The sequence below is a fragment of the Capricornis sumatraensis genome, chromosome 3, assembly GCF_032405125.1.
Source record: "Capricornis sumatraensis isolate serow.1 chromosome 3, serow.2, whole genome shotgun sequence".
NCBI lineage: Eukaryota > Metazoa > Chordata > Mammalia > Artiodactyla > Bovidae > Capricornis > Capricornis sumatraensis.
This window is the reverse complement of record NC_091071.1, coordinates 134,174,223-134,193,302: the sequence shown is the minus strand read 5'-3', so window position 1 is coordinate 134,193,302 and position 19,080 is coordinate 134,174,223. Positions and strand designations below refer to the sequence as shown.

Sequence of the window (19,080 nt, the reverse complement as noted above, 5' to 3'; positions counted from 1 at the left end):
CTTCAAGGAGGACTCAAGACAAGCAAAAAGCACCCTTCCTGAAAATGATAGCATCAAGAGCTGATGTTTTAAGAGTGATGAGAGAGATCTTATATCCCTTAAATCTTTTGGTTGAGATGACTCAGTTCAGTCGCTCAGTCATGTCTGACTCTTTGTGACCCCACGGACTGAAGCACTCCAGGCTTCCCTGTCCACCACTAACACCCAGAACTTGCTCAAACTCATGTCCATCAGGTCGGTAATCCCATCCAACCATCTCATCCTCTGTCATACCGTTCTCCTCCTGACTTCAATCTTTCCCAGCATCAGGGTCTTTACAAATGAGTCAGTTCTTCGCATCAGGTGGCCAAAGTACTGGAGTTTCAGCTTCAGCATCAGTCCTTCCTATGAATATTCAGGACTGATTTCCTTTAGGATGGACTGGTCGGATCTCCTTGCAGTCCAAGAGACTCTCAAGATTTTTCTCCAACACCACAGTTCAAAAGCATCAATTCTTCAGCCCTCAGCTTTCTTTATGGTCCAACTCTTAACATCCATACATGACTACTGGAAAAACCATAGCTTTGACTAGATGGACCTTTGTTGGCAAAGTAATGTCTCTGCTTTTTAATATGCTGTCTAGGTTGGTCAGAGCTTTTCTTCCAAGGAACAAGCATCTTTTGATTTCATGGCTGTAGTCACCATCAGCAGTGATTTTGGAGCCCAAGAAAATAGTCCGTCACTGTTTCCATTGTTTTCCATCTATCTGCCATGAAGTGATGGGACCAGATGACTAGGTTTTTTAAAAAATTCTTTTATTTGTAGAGGTAGAGAATGTCATCTTACAGTATCTACATTTATTAAATGGGCTATAAAACAAGATCCTAGTAACCTTTTTTCTTCCTGCCCCTAGATATTTGGTTTAACATGGCTTATGACCACGGCTAGATTAATGTTTAACATGGCCTGGTTATAGTTCTGTTTGAGGTATAAATGTCACATCTCTTAAAATATATAGCCAAAATGATGAAGTCAGAGGTATTTACATTCAAATAAGCTAATTTGATGGATAACTAGAAATGTCAATGTATATAGTTTAAGAGTTTAACTGTTCATTTTGAGAGCTTAATTAAAATATGTAGATAAAGGAATGGCCAACTCTAAACATGCAACATTTTGTACTTGAATTATTAAGCATTTATAAAGGTGAATATAAAGAAAAGCTGGTCTTACTTTGAATGTCAGGTGGTCCCATCATAGGCCTTTGTTCTTTACTCCAGCCATTCTGGAGCTTCAAACATAAAAAACAAGGTCACACTCCCCGTTCATTTTTCAGAGGCATATTATATTACACCTCTTTACATATCTTGATAGGATTCTTACTTAGGAATAAATAAAAGGATCACATTCACTATTAAATTATCTAAAGAAAACTAGCAAGAGACATTAATTCCATAAAACTAGAGTCTATGACCAAAGCAGCAATTCAAAGTGAAAATACAATAAATGTGTAAATATACTGAACTAGCATATTAGAATGTTTCAAAAACAGCTCAATAAAGTCAGACGTCATGGTACAGGAGAGTTGCCACAATAACTCAAAGTTAGAACAAGCTGCTGGAACTTACAACATTCAACATTCTGTGTTAAAGATCAGGTCATTCAGCCTGATCTTTAACACAGAGGCAAGGTACAGGTATGATTAAGAGAGGGGGCAGAATTCTGCCACTTATTAGCTATGTAACTTTGAGCAATTTCTTTAACTATATGTCTGTTTCTTATCTTCAAAATGAGGACAATAATAGTACCTACCTTATAAATATTTTTGAGGATTAAATGTATACAAGGCACTCAGCATAGTGACTTTTAAGCATACGGAAGTGCTTAATAAATGTCCAGTTTTTATTTTTCTATAATGCCTAGCTATGCATAAGCCACATGTGGGTGTGGCTCTTGAACATCAGCCACCCTCTCTGAGGGCCAGAATGGGATGAATCAGAGAATGAAAGATTGAACAGACCCTTTCTCTTCTCAGATGACAGGTCCTGTGTAAGGGACACATAGCACACACTGTCAACCATCTGATACGCTCAGCTTTCAAATGACAGTTCTCCTCTGAAGCTATCCTAGCCAAAAGAGAGAAGTACACTATTTATTAAGCTGTGTCTATAGCTAAGTCTGTGCATCTAAATCAAAGAAAACACATAAATTGCTTTTATCAGTAATAACCAATGACTTAGCCAGAGGATAATGATATTAGAATTTGAAACCCCACATGAGTGTGCATTTACTTTTACATACTATTAAAGAGATATAACATCAAATCAAAGCTAGATTGACTCTAGATAAATACAAAAAAAGTTACCGTACAGAGTTACAACTTTTTTTTTGGCTGTACCGTGTGGCTTGCAGGATCTTAGTTCCCCAACATGGGATCAAACTGTGCCCTCTGCATTGGAAGCACAGGGTCCTAACCACTAGACAGCCAGGAAAGTCCCACAATTTGTTAATTCATATGTTGGTATCACGTATCCTACAGTGCCACTGTAATTTTTTTAATAATAATGATAAAGAATGTATTTGAAAACCATTCAGCCAGCTTGAACTAATTGCAATGTATCAAATATTTCACTCAATAGTTGAGAACATTCTTTTTTTTTTTTTACAAAGTGCATACAGCATTCACCAAAATAGACTGTATCAGTTCAGTTCAGTCACTCAGTCGTGTCCGACTCTTTGCGACCCCATGAATCGCAGCACTCCAGGTCTCCCTGTCCATCACCAACTCTCAGAGTTCACTCAAACTCACATCATCGAGTCCGTGATGCCATCCAGCCATCTCATCATCTGTCGTCCCCTTCTCCTCCTGCCCCCAATCCCTCCCAGCATCAAAGTCTTTTCCAATGAGTCAGTTCTTCGCATGAGGTGGCCAAAATACTGGAGTTTCAGCTTTAGCATCATTCCTTCCAAAGAAATCCCAGGGCTGATCTCCTTCAGAATGGACTGGTTGGATCTCCCTGCAGTCCAAGGGACTCTCAAGAGTCTTCTCCAACACCACAGCTCAAAAGCATCAATTCTTCAGCGCTCAGCCTTCTTCACAGTCCAACTCTCACATCCATACATGACCACTGCAAAAACCATAGCCTTGACAAGACGGACCTTAGTCGGCAAAGTAATGTCTCTGCTTTTGAATATGCTATCTAGGTTGGTCATAACTTTTCTTCCAAGGAGTAAGCGTCTTTTGATTTCATGGCTGCAATCACCATCTACAGTGATTTTGGAGCCCAAAAAAATAAAGTCTGACACTGTTTCCACTGTTTCCCCATCTAATTCCCATGAAGTGATGGGACCAGATGCCATGATCTTCGTTTTCTGAATGTTGAGCTTTAGGCCAACTTTTTCACTCTCCACTTTCACTTTCATCAGGAGGCTTTTTAGTTCCTCTTCACTTTCTGCCATAAGGGTGGTGTCCTCTGCATATCTGAGGTTATTGATATTTCTCCCAGCAATCTTGATTCCAGCTTGTGCTTCTTCCAGGCCAGCGTTTCTCATGATGTACTCTGCATATAAGTTAAATAAGCAGGGTGACAATATACAGCTTTGACATATTCCTTTTCCTATTTGGAACCAGTCTGTTGTTCCATGTCCAGTTCTAACTGCTGCTTCCTGACCTGCATACAGATTTCTCAAGAGGCAAGTCAATGTGCCATAAAAAGCAAACAAAAAGTTCAGTGCGTTCTGAAGGACAGAAATCATACAGAGTAATTATTTGACCAAAACAGAATGAAATTATAAATTAGTAATAACAAGGAAATGTTTATATCTCTGGAAATTAACTTTAACACTTCCAAAGATATTTTGTCACATAAAGGGAAGTATTTGAACTCAGGGGCTAAATTTGGACAAAATTTATAAAGAGATGGGGCATTTAGAATAAAGACATAGGACACTGAGGGTGGGGTAAGTGGATAAGACTTCTCTAAGGGCATCCAGGAATCTTTGGAACTTGAGATGGCAAATGCTACTGTAATTTTAAAAGCACCTTGGTAAACTTGTATGAGTTAACATCCAGGCTCTTAAATCCTGTGAGGAATTCACTGAATTCATATGCCATAGTGCCTGCTAACTAAATGAATGAATGACCAAGGCCACAGATTAATATAGCAAGTTTAAGGCAAAATTTACAGAGCATGTGGGTTCCTAAAAAGCCACAAAGACAGTGAATCCAATCACTTGCATTAACAAAGTAGAAAGGCAATAATAAAAATACAGCAGGCTTTTAACTAAGAATGACAGTATAATTTCTGTTAGATACATCACAGCAAAGAAAGTTCAGAAAATCGGGATCTAAATCCTAAATCAGTCTTCTCTCATGATTTGGTATCACAAAGGTTCAGAAGGACAAAGAAAAGTGTTGGGAGCCAGCGTGAGGAACTCCGCCCATGGCAAAGGTCATGAGGAAGGAAGCTTGGCATACACAAAGGCGTGATCAAGCCTCAGGAAACCCCCTGTTTCCGAGCATCTATCCCCAAAACCAGAGTACTTTACGGGGAGCTCTCCCCCATAACCATTTTTTTTAGAGAAGGAGTTAACTTGTAGCTCCAGTTAATAAAAATTCCTGGGCATGACAAGAGTGTTTTAACTTACGAACTCTGAAGGTTCTCTGGCCTGCCTGATCAGGCTCGTCTGGCCGCATGTGATTGTTTACAGCCTCCCAACTGTGAGAGGCACAGGATGTTTTAAAACTTTTTAAATACAGACTCTTTTGAGAAGTTAGAAGATCATTAGTATAGTATTAGTGGGTTGATTAGAAATTATATTGGTGAAGGGTTTTTTCATTTGTCGTGCCAATAATTATTGCTAATTCCCTGCCCTGGGTGTGACAAGGATGTCTCAGGTCAAACCTCTCTGCTGACAGACTAGCTCGTGTGACAACCTCTCAGCCATAAACAGCACAGAGAGTTTGGAGTATTAGCGTAGGGCTTTTTTCATTGATGAGTCAATGATTGCCGCCAGGCCTCCATATCCTTAGGCACCTGGGAATATATTAATCAATGTATCTGGAATATAGAAAAGGAAATATAGTAGTTTTTTGATGTTAGCAATACTAGACTTTTTGACTTAATGAATTTTCTCTTTTGTTATAGATCACTGTACTTTGTTATAAATCACTATGCTATGTAAAAATGTAACTTTATCACTATCTTAAGACAAAATAGATCTTAAGGGGAACATTGGTGAAGGGTATACATTTGTTGAGCCAATATTTGCTGCTAAATCTCCATATTCCTGCCCTTATAATGAATATAACTAGCATATAGGAGAAATAAGTATTAACCTTTAAGATTAATCATGTTAAACCTTAGGTTAGGTAAATTCCTTTTTTGATTGTAACTCACTACACCCTCACCCTATAGGAATGCAACTTTATTTGGAGGGTGGCGCCTGATTTAAGAAAAAATCACCCCTGGAAAAATAAGTTTTCTGGTTAACTGACCAGTATCAGAAAGGGCCATAAAAATGTCAGCAAACCTCATGGCTAGAAGATGATGTAAAAACCCGTAATACCTTTGTATAATTTTATATGAAGCACCTGATTGTGACAAGGGTCAGGTCTGCTGACCCCCGCGTGACTCTGTATTCATCCCTATGTATAACAAAAAGGTATATAAACAAACCTAAAAAATAAAGAAATCGAATCAGTTTCTGGAAAGACTGATTCCCCCATGTCGTTTCTTTCTCGCTCCCCATTTTCCTGGCTAAATTCCCTTCTGGTACGAGGGTACACACCAAGCCTACTGACTTTGCTGGGGCTTCTAAGATCAGACCAGGGAGGCCTCAGTGCCTCCTCGCCCTCGGGAAAACGGAAAGACGCCTGTGGCCTATGTAGGTGGTAATTAGTATTCCACGTAAACCAATTATTCAGCCTCTTTTCTCCATTAATTTTCCTACTACACTATCTGTTTCTAATCTCTCTCTATATCTGCAATTAAATAAGTTTTTTCCAGGACGCTGATTCCGTCCCCACCTTCAAATTACCCTAGATCCACCAGGGTGAGACCCCGTCAGAAAAGCATATTTAATTCTGGAAAAAATGCACCATGGTGTAGAAGGATTATGGATGGGCATAGGTCTGGTGGTAGGTAGAGTGGGCAATCAATGTTCCTTAGGCCTGAGTGAAAGTTGCTCAGTCATGTCTGACTCTTTGCAACCCCATGGACTATACAGTCCATGGAATTCTCCAGGCCAGAATACTGGAGTGGGTAGCCTTTCCCTTCTCCAGGAGGTCTTCCCAACCCAGGGATTGAACCCAGGTCTCCCGCATTGCAGGCCGATTCTTTACCAGCTCAGCCTCAAAGGAGGCCCTTAGGTACTTAGGCCTAAATGTCCTTATTTATTTAATGAGAGGGTTGGGCAGTGAATGCCTACCACCATCCATCTGAGTTCAAAAATTCCATTGCTTAATGCTCTCTTACAACTTATCTTCTCCACAAAACTATTTTTATTACAGGTATAGTCAATATTTTCATCACATACTTTTATGAAAGTGTTTATGATTTAATTAAAAATGATAAACTGTGGTCCTGACCACACATTCCATATATCCTTATATGTGGATGAGGATGAGATTACAATGAGATTAAATTCTCAATATAAAAGATTAACCAAACAATTATTCTGATGATGACCTTGCACCACTGACTAACACAACCACCAGAAGTGACTATCTTTTATTTACGGTCACAGATCAGTCACTCAGTGACAAAAACACTTTTACACATTTGTTGAAATCACTAAAATAAGTTCAATGAAAAGCAAATGCACAAAGAGGTAAATACAAGGATATTTATTTTGAAGTATTGTCTTATAACAAAAGATTAGAAAAAAATCTAAATCCACATATTGTGATACAGCCAGAAAGTGAAACTATGTCCAATCACTAAAAACAATGATTAAGTAGAGGCAGTCCCATGATTCATACGAAAAAATTTCTAAGAATTCTCAGGTCAGAACAGTGGGCATAGTGTGTTACCATTTGTACAGAAGAAAAAAAAATAAAAATTAATATGATATGTGCACAGGCTATCTCCAAATGGTCAGAGAAGGAAACGGGTAACAACAGCTGCCTCTGGGGAAAGGAACTGGGTAAGAGGAAACAGACTTTAAAAAATCATTTTAGCACATTTTGAATTTTTTGTCCATGGGCACGTCCTACTTATTTTTATTTAAAAAATTAAATTCTCTAGAATTCCTTGGTGGTCCAGTGGTTAAGAATCTGTCTTGCAGTGCAGGGGACACAAGTTTGATCCCCGGTCAGGGACCTAGGTCTCACATGCCACAACAAAGAGTTCACATGTTACAACTAAGACCTGGTGCAGCCAAGTAAATAACAAATAAATATTAAAAAATAAAAAAGTAAATTTTCAAAGGAACACACCAACAATGGAAAAAATGTTTGTATATGTGGATACACAAACACACAGGGAAAAAAGACTAGAGGGGAACAACTGTTAACATGGAGGTGATTTATCTCCTTTCCTTTATATATAGTTCTCTGTATTTTCCAAGTTATCTCAATAAACACATTAGCTTTGAAATGATAAGAATTTATACATATTTTATAAACAATGCATATTTCTGTCACAATTTTTTTCATATGTTAAAAGAAATACATGTGAGGAGAATACGTACATTTTTATCAAAGTTCTGAAATTGTTTCATGCCAGGATTCCACACATTTGCCCCAGACTCACCCTTAGGTTATATGAAGGATCTTTAACACTCAAGTTTGGCAGAGATGCCTGGCGAGCATTTACATAATTTGTTTCCACTCCTTGAGCTATAAGCAGAAGAGAGGCACTGAGTTAAGATTGACAAGTTATCATCAAATGAATCTTCAACAATGGCTCATTTCAGAGTCAGTCATGATCTTTCAAAATACCCAAAACTTTCCAGCCACTTACTGAACTCAAAATGTCAGATCAGATGACTCTTCTCCCAACGTCATTAAGAACAGACTAAAAGTGATACTCCTATTCTTGATGAATCATTCATGGGCATGGGGGAGGGCTGTGTGCAGATCACTGGGTATCAGTCATGCCCTCAGGCTCTATGGTGGCAGCAGACTGCTAGCAGAGCCCATACGGAGTTTGAGTCTAAAAGACGTGGGAACTGAGGGATGGGATGGGGAGGGAGGTGAGAGGGAGGGTCAGGATGAGGACCACATACACCCATGGCTGATTCATGTGAATGTATGGCAAAACCCACCACAATATTGTAAAGTAATTAGCCTCCAATTTAAAAATAAAATAAAATAATAAATAAATAAGAGACATGGGAAGGCGTGCCATGAGAGAGAAGGCCAGTGTGCACTGGTCCCCTTTATGGAAGGGGTTCAGCAGAAAAGATGCCCCTTTCCACGAGGAGGTTATATGCAAGGCAGTTATAGGACCCCAGGGACAGGATGTCTCCAGAGCTTGGATGGTGGTCAGGCAAGGCAGCAGGGCTTGGCATAGACTCAGAAGCCTTGAGTGCACATAGTGCCACCAGCCAGTGCAGAAAGTTGGGGTGCAGACTCCTTCTTGAAGACCAGAATGTTAAGAACTGCTTGGTGGCATTTTGCAGAGGGCCAAGACTCTGTGGTCAGGGGTGCTGGGTGATGAAGTTAGCAGATATGGGGTATAGAGGATATAAAGAATTCTGATTGCTAGCGTCAGGCTGGTGAGGGCCATGGACATTTGGGTTCTGTTCCATCCACCCATTGTACATGTGAATCTCTACCAAACTTACCCACCACACATAGGTACTTCCTTAGGCCACAGAGAGGGCCAAAATGCTGCTCACCTGACTGCCTGTATTTCTGGATTTTTGTCTTCAGGTCTATCCTGTTGATGTTCGTTAGGCATTCTTCTAATAAATTCAGTTGATCTGGAGCAACCAGATTTAGCTTCTCCAATTCAACCACAAGATCCAAGAAACTCTAAGAGAACCATCAACAGGAAACAAATGTCAGTAAGGCTGACCATCAGGCCTCATATGCAAACCTCAGGCTGCATAATTTATAACAATAAGAAAATGTGACCAGAGGAGCCCTCTGAGTGACCTTCAGGGATCCTAAACCAGAGTGCTTTGTTTTATTGTCTCTCCAAGACCATGAGCAAATTACACTCCTGGAATTTACCCAGGAAAGAGGTAAGTCTTTGGGGGGGACCAACCTGTACCCAGGTTGGGAATAGATGCATGAGTCATTTTTTTTGCATGAAGGATTAAGAAAGCAGGCCTGAAAATAAAATCCTCCTGTGTTAATTCTCTTCCCAAAAGCCAGGCTGGTGTCATACTGAAAACTCTAAGGGATTTACTGAAAAAGGGAAGTGAGAAGGTAGCTGGGGAAATGTTTTTACTAGAAAAATTCTAAATGATATAGTCTTGAAGTTCCTAAAATATTTTAATCAATGCTGGAAATTCCAGTTCATTCTGATACAGTGGACAGACATGAGGTGGTAAAATTACAAGGTTAGGGTATTTTGCTACTTGTTCAGCCTCGAACATAGGGATTGTGAAAGAACTACATTTCAGAAATAGGCATCACTTTTGGTTTTATTTTCTTTCTGTTTAACATTTGGTTACTAATGTGCTATCTTTATTTTTTAATTAATAATCATAATTAAATCTAAATAAATGATTGAGAAATAAGTGGATTAGGGGACGCCTTAAAGTGAGTTTTATTTTTTTTTATTTTACTTTCCATTTTGCATTTGATAATGGGGGCATACAGTTGCCCTAATATTCCTAGATGTCAGAAATGAAACAACAATCATTAAGAAACGTGAGGAGATTCTTAAGCAATGATTTACCAGAGTCCTCAGAAGCAGGTCCTTGATACTAGAGACCCGAGCTCTTCCTGGCCTGTCCACAGGTTGGAAGTACAGATCAGGCCAGCTGGGAGCTAAATACTTTTCCAGTGACCACAGCATCCCTGAGATTTCACCCTTAGCTCATTTTCAACTGCAAATCTATACTTCTGCCACTCTCTGGATTCATCAGTCTCAAGGACCTTCCCCTACCCATCTCCCCCGCAGCCTGATGACTCCACACGGACCCTGAACTGGCTGAGGAGAGGGAGACAGCAGAGAGCAAGATGGCAGTGCACCAGCACTTCCCATCTGTTTCCACTCAGTGTGAGCAGATGGGACTCCTAACCCTCCCAAATGATCTGCCAAACCAGGGAGAGAAGCTGGAGTATATAAGCCAGACCTATGATGTTACATAAATAAAGGATAAAATACAAGGATGAAACACCCAGGGCCACACCAGCCAACATCACTCTATTGCCTCTCAATTCATGAACCAATTTTCCTCCCATCAGTGTTACTATGAAAAAACCCTCATACTCTGCTCCCTTCCCACCTTCACCCTCAATGTGGGCCTTGTTGCTTCAAGTGCCGAGTCCCTTTCTTCATACTATAGAGAACAACTCCCAACTTCTGATAAGACTCTTAGGAACATGAATCAAGAAAAAGAAAGCAAACTCACCTTATCCTTGGCTATCTTGCTTCGGCCCGTATAATCTCTCATGAGGAACATCAGTGAGGACACCTCAGATTTATCCATATCCTCACCAATCTCCATCATCAGCACCCTGAAAACCAGACAAGGTTCTTTAGTAAATTCAGACACAAGTCCTAATGAGAATATACTAAGAGTATAGGTCTCCTCTAGGCCAAAAATTGGTTAAAATACTAATTCTTGCCCCTATTTTGAATGTGTCCCCCAGAAAACAGAAAGCATAGATCACCCCAGGAGATCTTCAGGCAATTCAAAAAGGAAACTTATCCCTTCTGAGTTTTCAGTAGAACATGGTACCTCTTTTTCCATCTGCTATGAAAAGAACAAGAGAATAAAAACTTCCCCAAAGAATCCCCTAGCTCTCCCAGAAGTTATAAGTGAAATAAATGAAGAACCTAAATGACTAAGATGAAAGATGTAAATAGAATTCAAAATGATCTCATCCTCTCAGTCTAACAAATTCCCGGGTGATGCTGAAGCTGCTAATACAGGGACAATACTTTCAATCACAAGATTGTGAAGCGAAGTAACGCCTAAGCTGTCCTGGCTCGCTCCAGAACTCAAAGGGTAAAAGGCACCTACATTCTGGGAATTGTGACTGTGTAGAAAGCCCCTCCTCACATAGCCACCTCTGTTACAGCTGGAGTACCAGCATGCTTTATCGGGGCTCCCAAGGACATCTCATGATTGTCATTAGTGCCTGGTCATTGGCATCACTGCTTAGAAGCCCATTTTCCCAATTAGACTCTCAGATTCTTGAGGATGGAAGATTCTTCGTTTTGCTCTAGCGCTTACCAAACACCTCGCATATGTCAACCCACAATAAAGCCCACTCAGTGGATGAATAAGTGAATCTAGCACTCCCTGGCCTCTCTACTCAGAGGTCCCCAAACTGCCTCCATTCACTTCAGCAAGGAAACAGAAAACGGAGAGAGTCCCCTGACTTTTTCACAAAAACCCAATCAGTGCCTCCTGAAAAGCTTTAAGATTTCTGACATCATATAATGGTTGGAGAAATGGAAGATGATTAAGAAAAACAGCAACAACAATAATTAACCCTTATATTGGTAGACCGCTACCTGGTTTTAAAAAGTTCTTTATATAATTTAAAATATAATAATTTTCAAAAGTACTTCACAAACTAAATTATCACAATCTTTACAAACACACTTGTGAAATCAGATATTATTCTTAGTTTCACAAGTAGGAAAATGAAGGCCCAACTGATGGCAGTGGCTGGCTCAACCTATGTGGCTTGTAATTGGTTCTGAGGCTTCAAACAGACCTTTAATCTCAAGTCTCATCCACGTTCCAAGGGCCACACTGCTTGCAACTCTCTTTAATACAGTTTTAAATCATGTATATCATTTCCAAATATACCTTAATGATATAACTAAAGACCGGGGTGGTCCAGAGAAAAAAGAATCACAAATTTAAGGTTACAAATTATCTTTCTTTCCCCAGAAATGCAGCCTTTCCTGTGGTTTCTGGGCTCCTTTGAGCCTCCAAGAGAACGCTCTGTGACCAGGAGGAAGGAACAATTCAAAGGCTATCTGAACTAAAGGGAAGTCCAGTGGCCATTCCTCTCTGAATTTAAGGGAGTCTAGATGTGGTTAATTGAAGAAACCTTCAATTTGGGCTCTCCAGAGCCTCCTGGAGCAGGGACCTCACAGAAACTCACAGAAAGCTAGCTCACCCACTAACTTCCTTGGCAGGGGAAAGACCGGAGGGGATTCAGGAAGGATCACAAAGCTCTACAAAGGTCAGGAAGATTACTGTCAGGCTTGTTGTTTTCTTTTCTCAGAACAGGAAATTGCCCAGCTCTGACATCACAGGCTAGCAAAGATCCCATAATTAGAAGCCTGCAACAGTACTAGCTCTTAGTCATTTGTCTCTCTACCATTCTACCCATCAGGCAAACACATACCATCTGTCCTTTCCAGTTTCATTCTGACCTTCTACCCTGTTACTTTAAGCAAACATGTACTAAGGATTCAAACATTTCAGAAGAATGAACATCAATAGGGCAATAAAACGGTGGGTAGGTAAAGGGATGATCCTGCTTTTCTTAATGTCCTCCTTTCTATGGTTCTGAAGTCTAGACATTCTTACCTCCCTCCCTCCTACTGGTGCAGCCTCGGGAGGGGCTGATGAATTACCTATAGTCTGAAATCAGATGTGGGTGCCTGCGCAGGAGGGCCTCCACTGTCAGGGTATCCATATCCAAGATGCTCTTGAGCAAGTCAAACCGCCTCACTCTGTAGAGCAGCTCAGCCAAGTTCACAGAAGACAGCTTTCCTCTCTCTCTTAAAATATCCAGAAGATCCCTGACATTCAGTGGAACCGCATTTGCAGCAACATCTCGGCACAAAAAAAGAAGTGCATCCTTCTCATCCTCATCAAGTGCTTCTTCTACCTGATGGATGACCTCAGCAGACATCCTGTACAGTGTTATTCCAAGGAATGGCAGGAAGAAAAGTCTAGTCCAGTCAACAGAAGGCCATGAAGCTACTGATTTCATTTCTGGTGGTTTTCTTCATTTCTTTCAAAATCCTTTCCAATGGAGGAGTTCTGTGGTTAACAGGGAACTTTTTTTTTTTTTTTTAATCCTCCTAGCAAAATAACGTATGCCTCAAAGTCCAAGTATAGGCTCTTCTTTTCTTGCTGGTCTAATTTAGCAGATTAAACTCATGTTGTTAAGTCTACAGGACTGATCCTTTCCGGAGACAAAGCAACTGATCCCTAAATCAGGACAGACAAAGAAGATAACCTACATTTTAAAAGAAATGAAACCAGAGACAAATTATTTCCAAAAAAAATCCCACGTGCTTTATCACAATTTATCAGAGTGTTAAGTGTGGTAAGTGGAAAATCACTACTAAGGAATTAATGACAAAGTGTCAGATGAATGGTGAGGGGCAGAGGAAAAGCCCAATGACTAGGCTGCTCTCTGGACCACAGCAATTGAGGTCACGGGGGTTAACCCCTTTTTGGTGAACTCCCGGTAGGCTTGAACAAACACAAATCTTAGCAAAGGGGACTCTAAAAATGATGGGAGAAAACCGGTTTCTGTCTCTACCTCACCCTTTTTTTTTCCAGTTGTTCTCCTACTTGGAAACCCTTCATTCACACCTGCTGCCATCCCCCAAAGTCGCAGGCACTTTACACAGTGTCATCATGAATGCTCACAGGACCCGTCACCATAGCTGAACATAAGCCTTGCCAAGTTTTGATCACCTCTTTGGACCCTGAGCCCCTTGGGAGGGTCAGAAGCCCATACTCACAACACATTGCTGGACAGCAATTGTCACTAGCATTGCTGATCGCATCAGTGGAAAAAAGGAGGGTGAGCAGATCTGCAGCAAGATCCAGGAATTGGGTGGGAATGGTGGGGTGTTCATGCCATGGGTGTATTCATAACTTCTTCCATTGGAACTCAACCTATTTTCTTTCCAAATTTAAGTTATAAATGGGGGTCACTGTTTAAAGTTTCATAGCTATATTTTATTTTAAATAAGCTTTTACATTCTGGTATAATACCCTGTCGGTTTCTAGCAGAGAACATTTCAGATTAAAAGCTAATCATAGCAAAAAATAATTGGAAAACAACCTAACTGTAGGTTGATAACTGTTGCTGCATATTTGTGTACACGTGTATTAAACTAGCAGGATTTACTGAAAGGAACACCAATTCTATTTTATTTATTGATATACAATCTTGGGTTACAAAAGATGAGGCATCTTACAACAAACACATAAGTAGAAAAAAAATTATATGAGAACATGGAGGAAAATAATTAGATTAGAAAGTCAAAATGAGGTGGAGGGATAAAGAATACAATGCAAATATGCAGGCCAGAAAGGCCTAAACAGATTTTAGCAGACCCTGAATGTGTCCCGAGCTTCCTGGCAGTCAAAGCAAAAAGGGATATATGGGATGTTAAATAGCCCTTGCTGTCAAAAATAAGAAAAATTGAAAGATTCTTAGAGGAGACACCATTTCCCTAGGGTTCCAGAGTTCCCCACCAATGGAAATATTAATGAGTACTTTAGTGTCTGAAATTAACAAAATTATGTTTATTTAAAATTTCATTAAAAAAATTTTTTTAATATCTTATTTTAAAATAAGCCATTCATGCATACCATTCACACTAGCCTTCCTCTCAATAGTCTAAAAGGGTTAGTTTTTAATAAAATAGACACTTTAGTTAATGTAGGCTTGTTAATAAGTATTAATGTGTCTATGCCAATCCCATGTTCATTCATCCAAGCCTCACTTAAACACAGCCATTCTGCATAACTGGAGAAATGAAATTTAAAATGATTGTTTACTCAAAGTAGAAAAACTGGTACTCAGACTACTTCATTTTTCTAATCTGAAAGCTTAATGCTAATTTTATGTGTTTTGCAGAGGCTAAACCTGTACTCTACTCACAGGCTAACAAGACTTTAAACTTACCTACTAGTTTCCAAAAAAGGAAGGCAAGTTCTTTTTCTATTCATTAAAAGTCATAATTCTGCAGTAGCTATTATTATAAATTAATCTATAAAATATTTATACACACTAGAAAGTATAAAATAAGTAAACACAAGAAGAAACAAGGGGCTTTCCTGGTGGCTCAGTGGTAAAGAATCCAAGACACAGGCTTGATCCCTGATAGGAAGATTCCACATGCTGTGGAGCAACGAAGCCCGTGCACCACAACCACGGAGACTGTGCTCTAGAGCCTTGGAGCCGGATCCACTGAGCCCATGCCCTGCAACTACTGAAGCCTGTGAGCCCCAGAGCCTGTGCTCCACCACAAGAGAAGCCACTGTAACGGGAAGCAACTAGAGGGCAAACTAGAATGGGAAGCAACTAGAAGCAACTAGAGGGTAGCTCCCTCATGCTGCCACTAGAGGAAAGTCAGCACAGCCAAAAGTAAATAAAATTATTTTTTTAAAAAAGGCAATGAGATGTTATGTACATTCACTAGACATACTGAAAAAGAACCAAACAGAGCTATTAGAAATGAAATGTTCAATTCCCTCTTTTTAAAAACAGTAATTTTTAAAATTCATAACCATCAGTGATATAATAATACCATCAAGAGTTAACAAAATTAGATAATTGCTTCTTAAAATATTATCGGCTCAGTTCATTTCCTCTAGCCATTACACCCAAGGCTGCCTTCTGCCAGTCACGTACACTCAGCAAGAGAACTGGAGTGCTGTCTTCCCTCTGTACTAATAGAAGTATAGTTTGGCAGCAAAATCCAAATTACTCAGTGGTAGCATCTGGCATAGTCAAAGAAAATATCAAAAGGAAAACTACAGCTCCTGTGCTGACTCAGGCCAACCAGATGCAGCAAAATACGAGTGCTTATGTGTTGGGGCGGTGCTGGGGACAGTGAACTGAGGCTAGCAGTGATTAGCACTTGAAAGAAGGGAGCATGAAAGGGAGAAGTGGGGCTACAGTCCAAATACTCACTACTTTGTTACAGTTTCTTTTAATCCCAAACCAAGAAATTAACATAAAAACTACTTTCAGACTAAGGAAGTTCGGTAAGGTCTTAAGAGGCAAAGCCCAAGCCACCCCCATAAGGTCACCTTCCCAACCCAGAGGATATGAGACATACATTCTGCTGAAGGTGAGTCCATGATTAAAAATCACCTGCATAAACAAAAAAAGCACCATGACAGTAGACAAAGTGAAACTCACATACTAGGAACCTGTATCTGAAAGAGTTTAAAAATAAGTATCTTCTGCTCAACATCACTCATTATCAGAGAAATGCAAATCAAAAGCACAATGAGTCAGTCAGAATGGCTGCTATCAAAAAGTCTACAAACAATAAATGCTGAAGAGGGTGTGGAGAAAAGGGAACCCTCTTACACTGTTGGTGGGAATGCAAACTAGTACAGCCACTATGGAGAACTGTGTGGCGATTCCTTAAAAAACTGGAAAGAGAGCTGCCATATGACCCAGCAATCCCACTGTTGGGCATACACACCGAGGAAACCAGAATTGAAAGAGATACGTGTACCCTAATGTTCATCGCAGCACTGTTTACAATAGGCAGGACATGGAAGCAACCTAGATGTCCCTCTGCAGATGAATGGATAAGAAAGCTGTGGTACATGTACACAATGGAGTATTACTCAGCCATTAAAAAGAAAGCATTTGAATCAGTTCTAATGAGGTGGATGAAACTGGAGCCTATTATACAGAGTGAAGTAAGTCAGAAAGAATGACACAGGAATAGCTAATAGAACAACCAATACATAGATGAGAACTCAGAAATAAATCCACACACTGACAACTAAGGTGGTCCTGTAAATCAAGAGGGAAAGAACATTAATGTTCAGAAAGGGTGCTGAGACAACTAGTTTTCCGTACATACAAAGAGGATAAACTGGGATCCTTTCCTCATACCATTTACAAGCCACCCACAAGTACTAAAGTCCTGGACATAAAATGTCTAGAAAAGATTCTCCAAGAACATTATGATAACCTACAAATACAAAAGTGATTTTTTAAGAATTATGTAATAGAAAGCATTTCTGCAAATCAATAAGCATATGACAAGCAACCCAAGGAGAAAATAAGCAATAGGCAATTCCCGGAAGAAGAAACCCCAAACAGCCACAAACCATATGAAAAGATATTGAAGGCAAAATAGTATTCAGAGAAATGCAAATTTAACTACAGTGAGATATTATTTCACATTGGTCAAATCTGTTACTACATGTCACAGAAAATATAGTGAAATTAGAAACTTTACACACGGCTAGAGAAATTATAAATTGATTGGGCCACTTCAAAGAACAAGTTGGCAGTACCTGGTAAAGATGAAAGCATATGTTACTCTATGACATGAAAATTTTATTCCTAAATGAATATACTTTTAAAATTTTTAGAATATCAAGATATGTACATAATGTTCCAAGCATCAGTAAATCTTAGCACATAATAATGGTAACCATCTACAAGTCTATTAAAAGAGACTGAATAAAGGTCCCAGTCCTTTGTAAAATACAATACGGCCATGCAAAATGAGGTATTATGAATGAATCTCACAAACAGACAAAAAATAAAACAAATATTTCTGCTAAAGCAAAAAGCTGCTAAAGCATGCATATCATGTGATCACTCGCCTAGAGCCAGACATCCTGGAATGTGAAGTTAAGTGGGCCTTAGGAAGCATCACTACAAACAAAGCTAGTAGAGGTGATGGAATTCCAGTTGAGCTATTTCAAATCCTAAAAGATGATGCTGTGAAAGTGCTGCACTCACTATGCCAGCAAATTTGGAAAACTCAGCAGTGGCCACAGGACTGGAAAAGGTCAGTTTTCATTTCAATCCCAAAGAAAGGCAATGCCAAAGAATGCTCAAACTACCGCACAATTGCACTCATCTCACTTGCTAGTAAAGTAATGCTCAAAATTCTCCAAGCCAGACTTCAGCAATATGTGAACCAAGAACTTCCTGATGTTCAAGCTGGTTTTAGAAAAGGCAGAGGAACCAGAGATCAAATTGCCAACATCTGCTGGATCATCAAAAAAGCAAGAGAGTTCCAGAAAAACATCTATTTCTGCTTTATTGACTATGCCAAAGCCTTTGACTGTGTGGATCACAATAAACTGTGGAAAATTCTGAGAGAGATGGGAATACCAGACCACCTGACCTGCCTCTTGAGAAACCTATATGCAGGTCAGGAAGCAACAGTTAGAAATGACATGGAACAACAGACTGGTTCCAAATAGGAAAAGGAGTATGTCAAGGCTATATATGGTCACCTTGCTAATTTAACTTTTATGCAGAGTACATCATGAGAAACGCTGGGCTGGAAGAAGCACAAGCTGGAATCAAGATTGCTGGGAGAAATATCAATAACCTCAGATATGCAGATGATACCACTCTTATGGCAGAAAGTGAAGAACTAAAGAGCCTCTTGATGAAAGTGAAAGAGGAGAGCAAAAAAGTTGGCTTAAAGCTCAACATTCAGAAAACGAAGATCATGGCATTGGGTCCCATCATTTCATGGCAAATAGATGGGGAAACAGTGGAAACTGGCTGACTTTATTTGGGGGGGCTCCAAAATCACTGCAGATGGTGACTGTAGCCATGAAATTAAAAGACACTTACTCCTTGGAAGGGAAGTTATAACCAACCTAGGGAGCATGTTAAAAAGTGGAGACATTACTTTGCCAACAAAGGTCCATCTAGTCAAGGCTATGGTTTTTCCAGTAGTCATGTATGGATGTGAGAGTTGGACTATAAAGAAAGCTGAGAGCAGAAGAATTGATGCTTTTGAGCTGTGGTGTTGGAGAAGACTCTTGAGAGTCCCTTGAACTACAAAGAGATACAACCAGTCCATCCTAAAGGAAATCAGTCCTGAGTGTTCATTGGAAGAACTGATGTTGAAACTGAAACTCTAAAATTTTGGCCACCTGATGCAAAGAGCTGACTCATTTGAAAAGACCCTGATGTTGGGAAAGATCGAAGACAAGAGGAGAAGGGGACGACAGAGGATGAGATGGTTTGATGGCATC

General features: G+C 39.8%; 1 protein-coding gene across 3 annotated transcripts in view; it reads right to left on the bottom strand.

Moving 5' to 3' along the window:
• CFLAR (CASP8 and FADD like apoptosis regulator) overlaps window positions 1-19,080 on the bottom strand; it is a 50,711-nt gene that overhangs the window by 20,709 nt on the left and 10,922 nt on the right. For 2 of the 3 annotated variants that reach the window (XM_068967309.1, XM_068967310.1), the window contains 5 exons: window positions 12,705-13,287; window positions 10,513-10,618; window positions 8,824-8,959; window positions 7,734-7,819; window positions 1,213-1,270 (listed from right to left, as the gene is read on the bottom strand). In XM_068967309.1, coding sequence (XP_068823410.1) covers window positions 1,213-1,270; window positions 7,734-7,819; window positions 8,824-8,959; window positions 10,513-10,618; window positions 12,705-13,066 — 748 coding nt within the window. In that variant the 5' untranslated portion in view covers window positions 13,067-13,287. Of the gene's footprint in view, window positions 1-1,212; window positions 1,271-1,999; window positions 2,078-7,733; window positions 7,820-8,823; window positions 8,960-10,512; window positions 10,619-12,704; window positions 13,288-19,080 lie in introns of those variants that run through there. The other variant, XM_068967312.1, reaches the window with a different exon arrangement.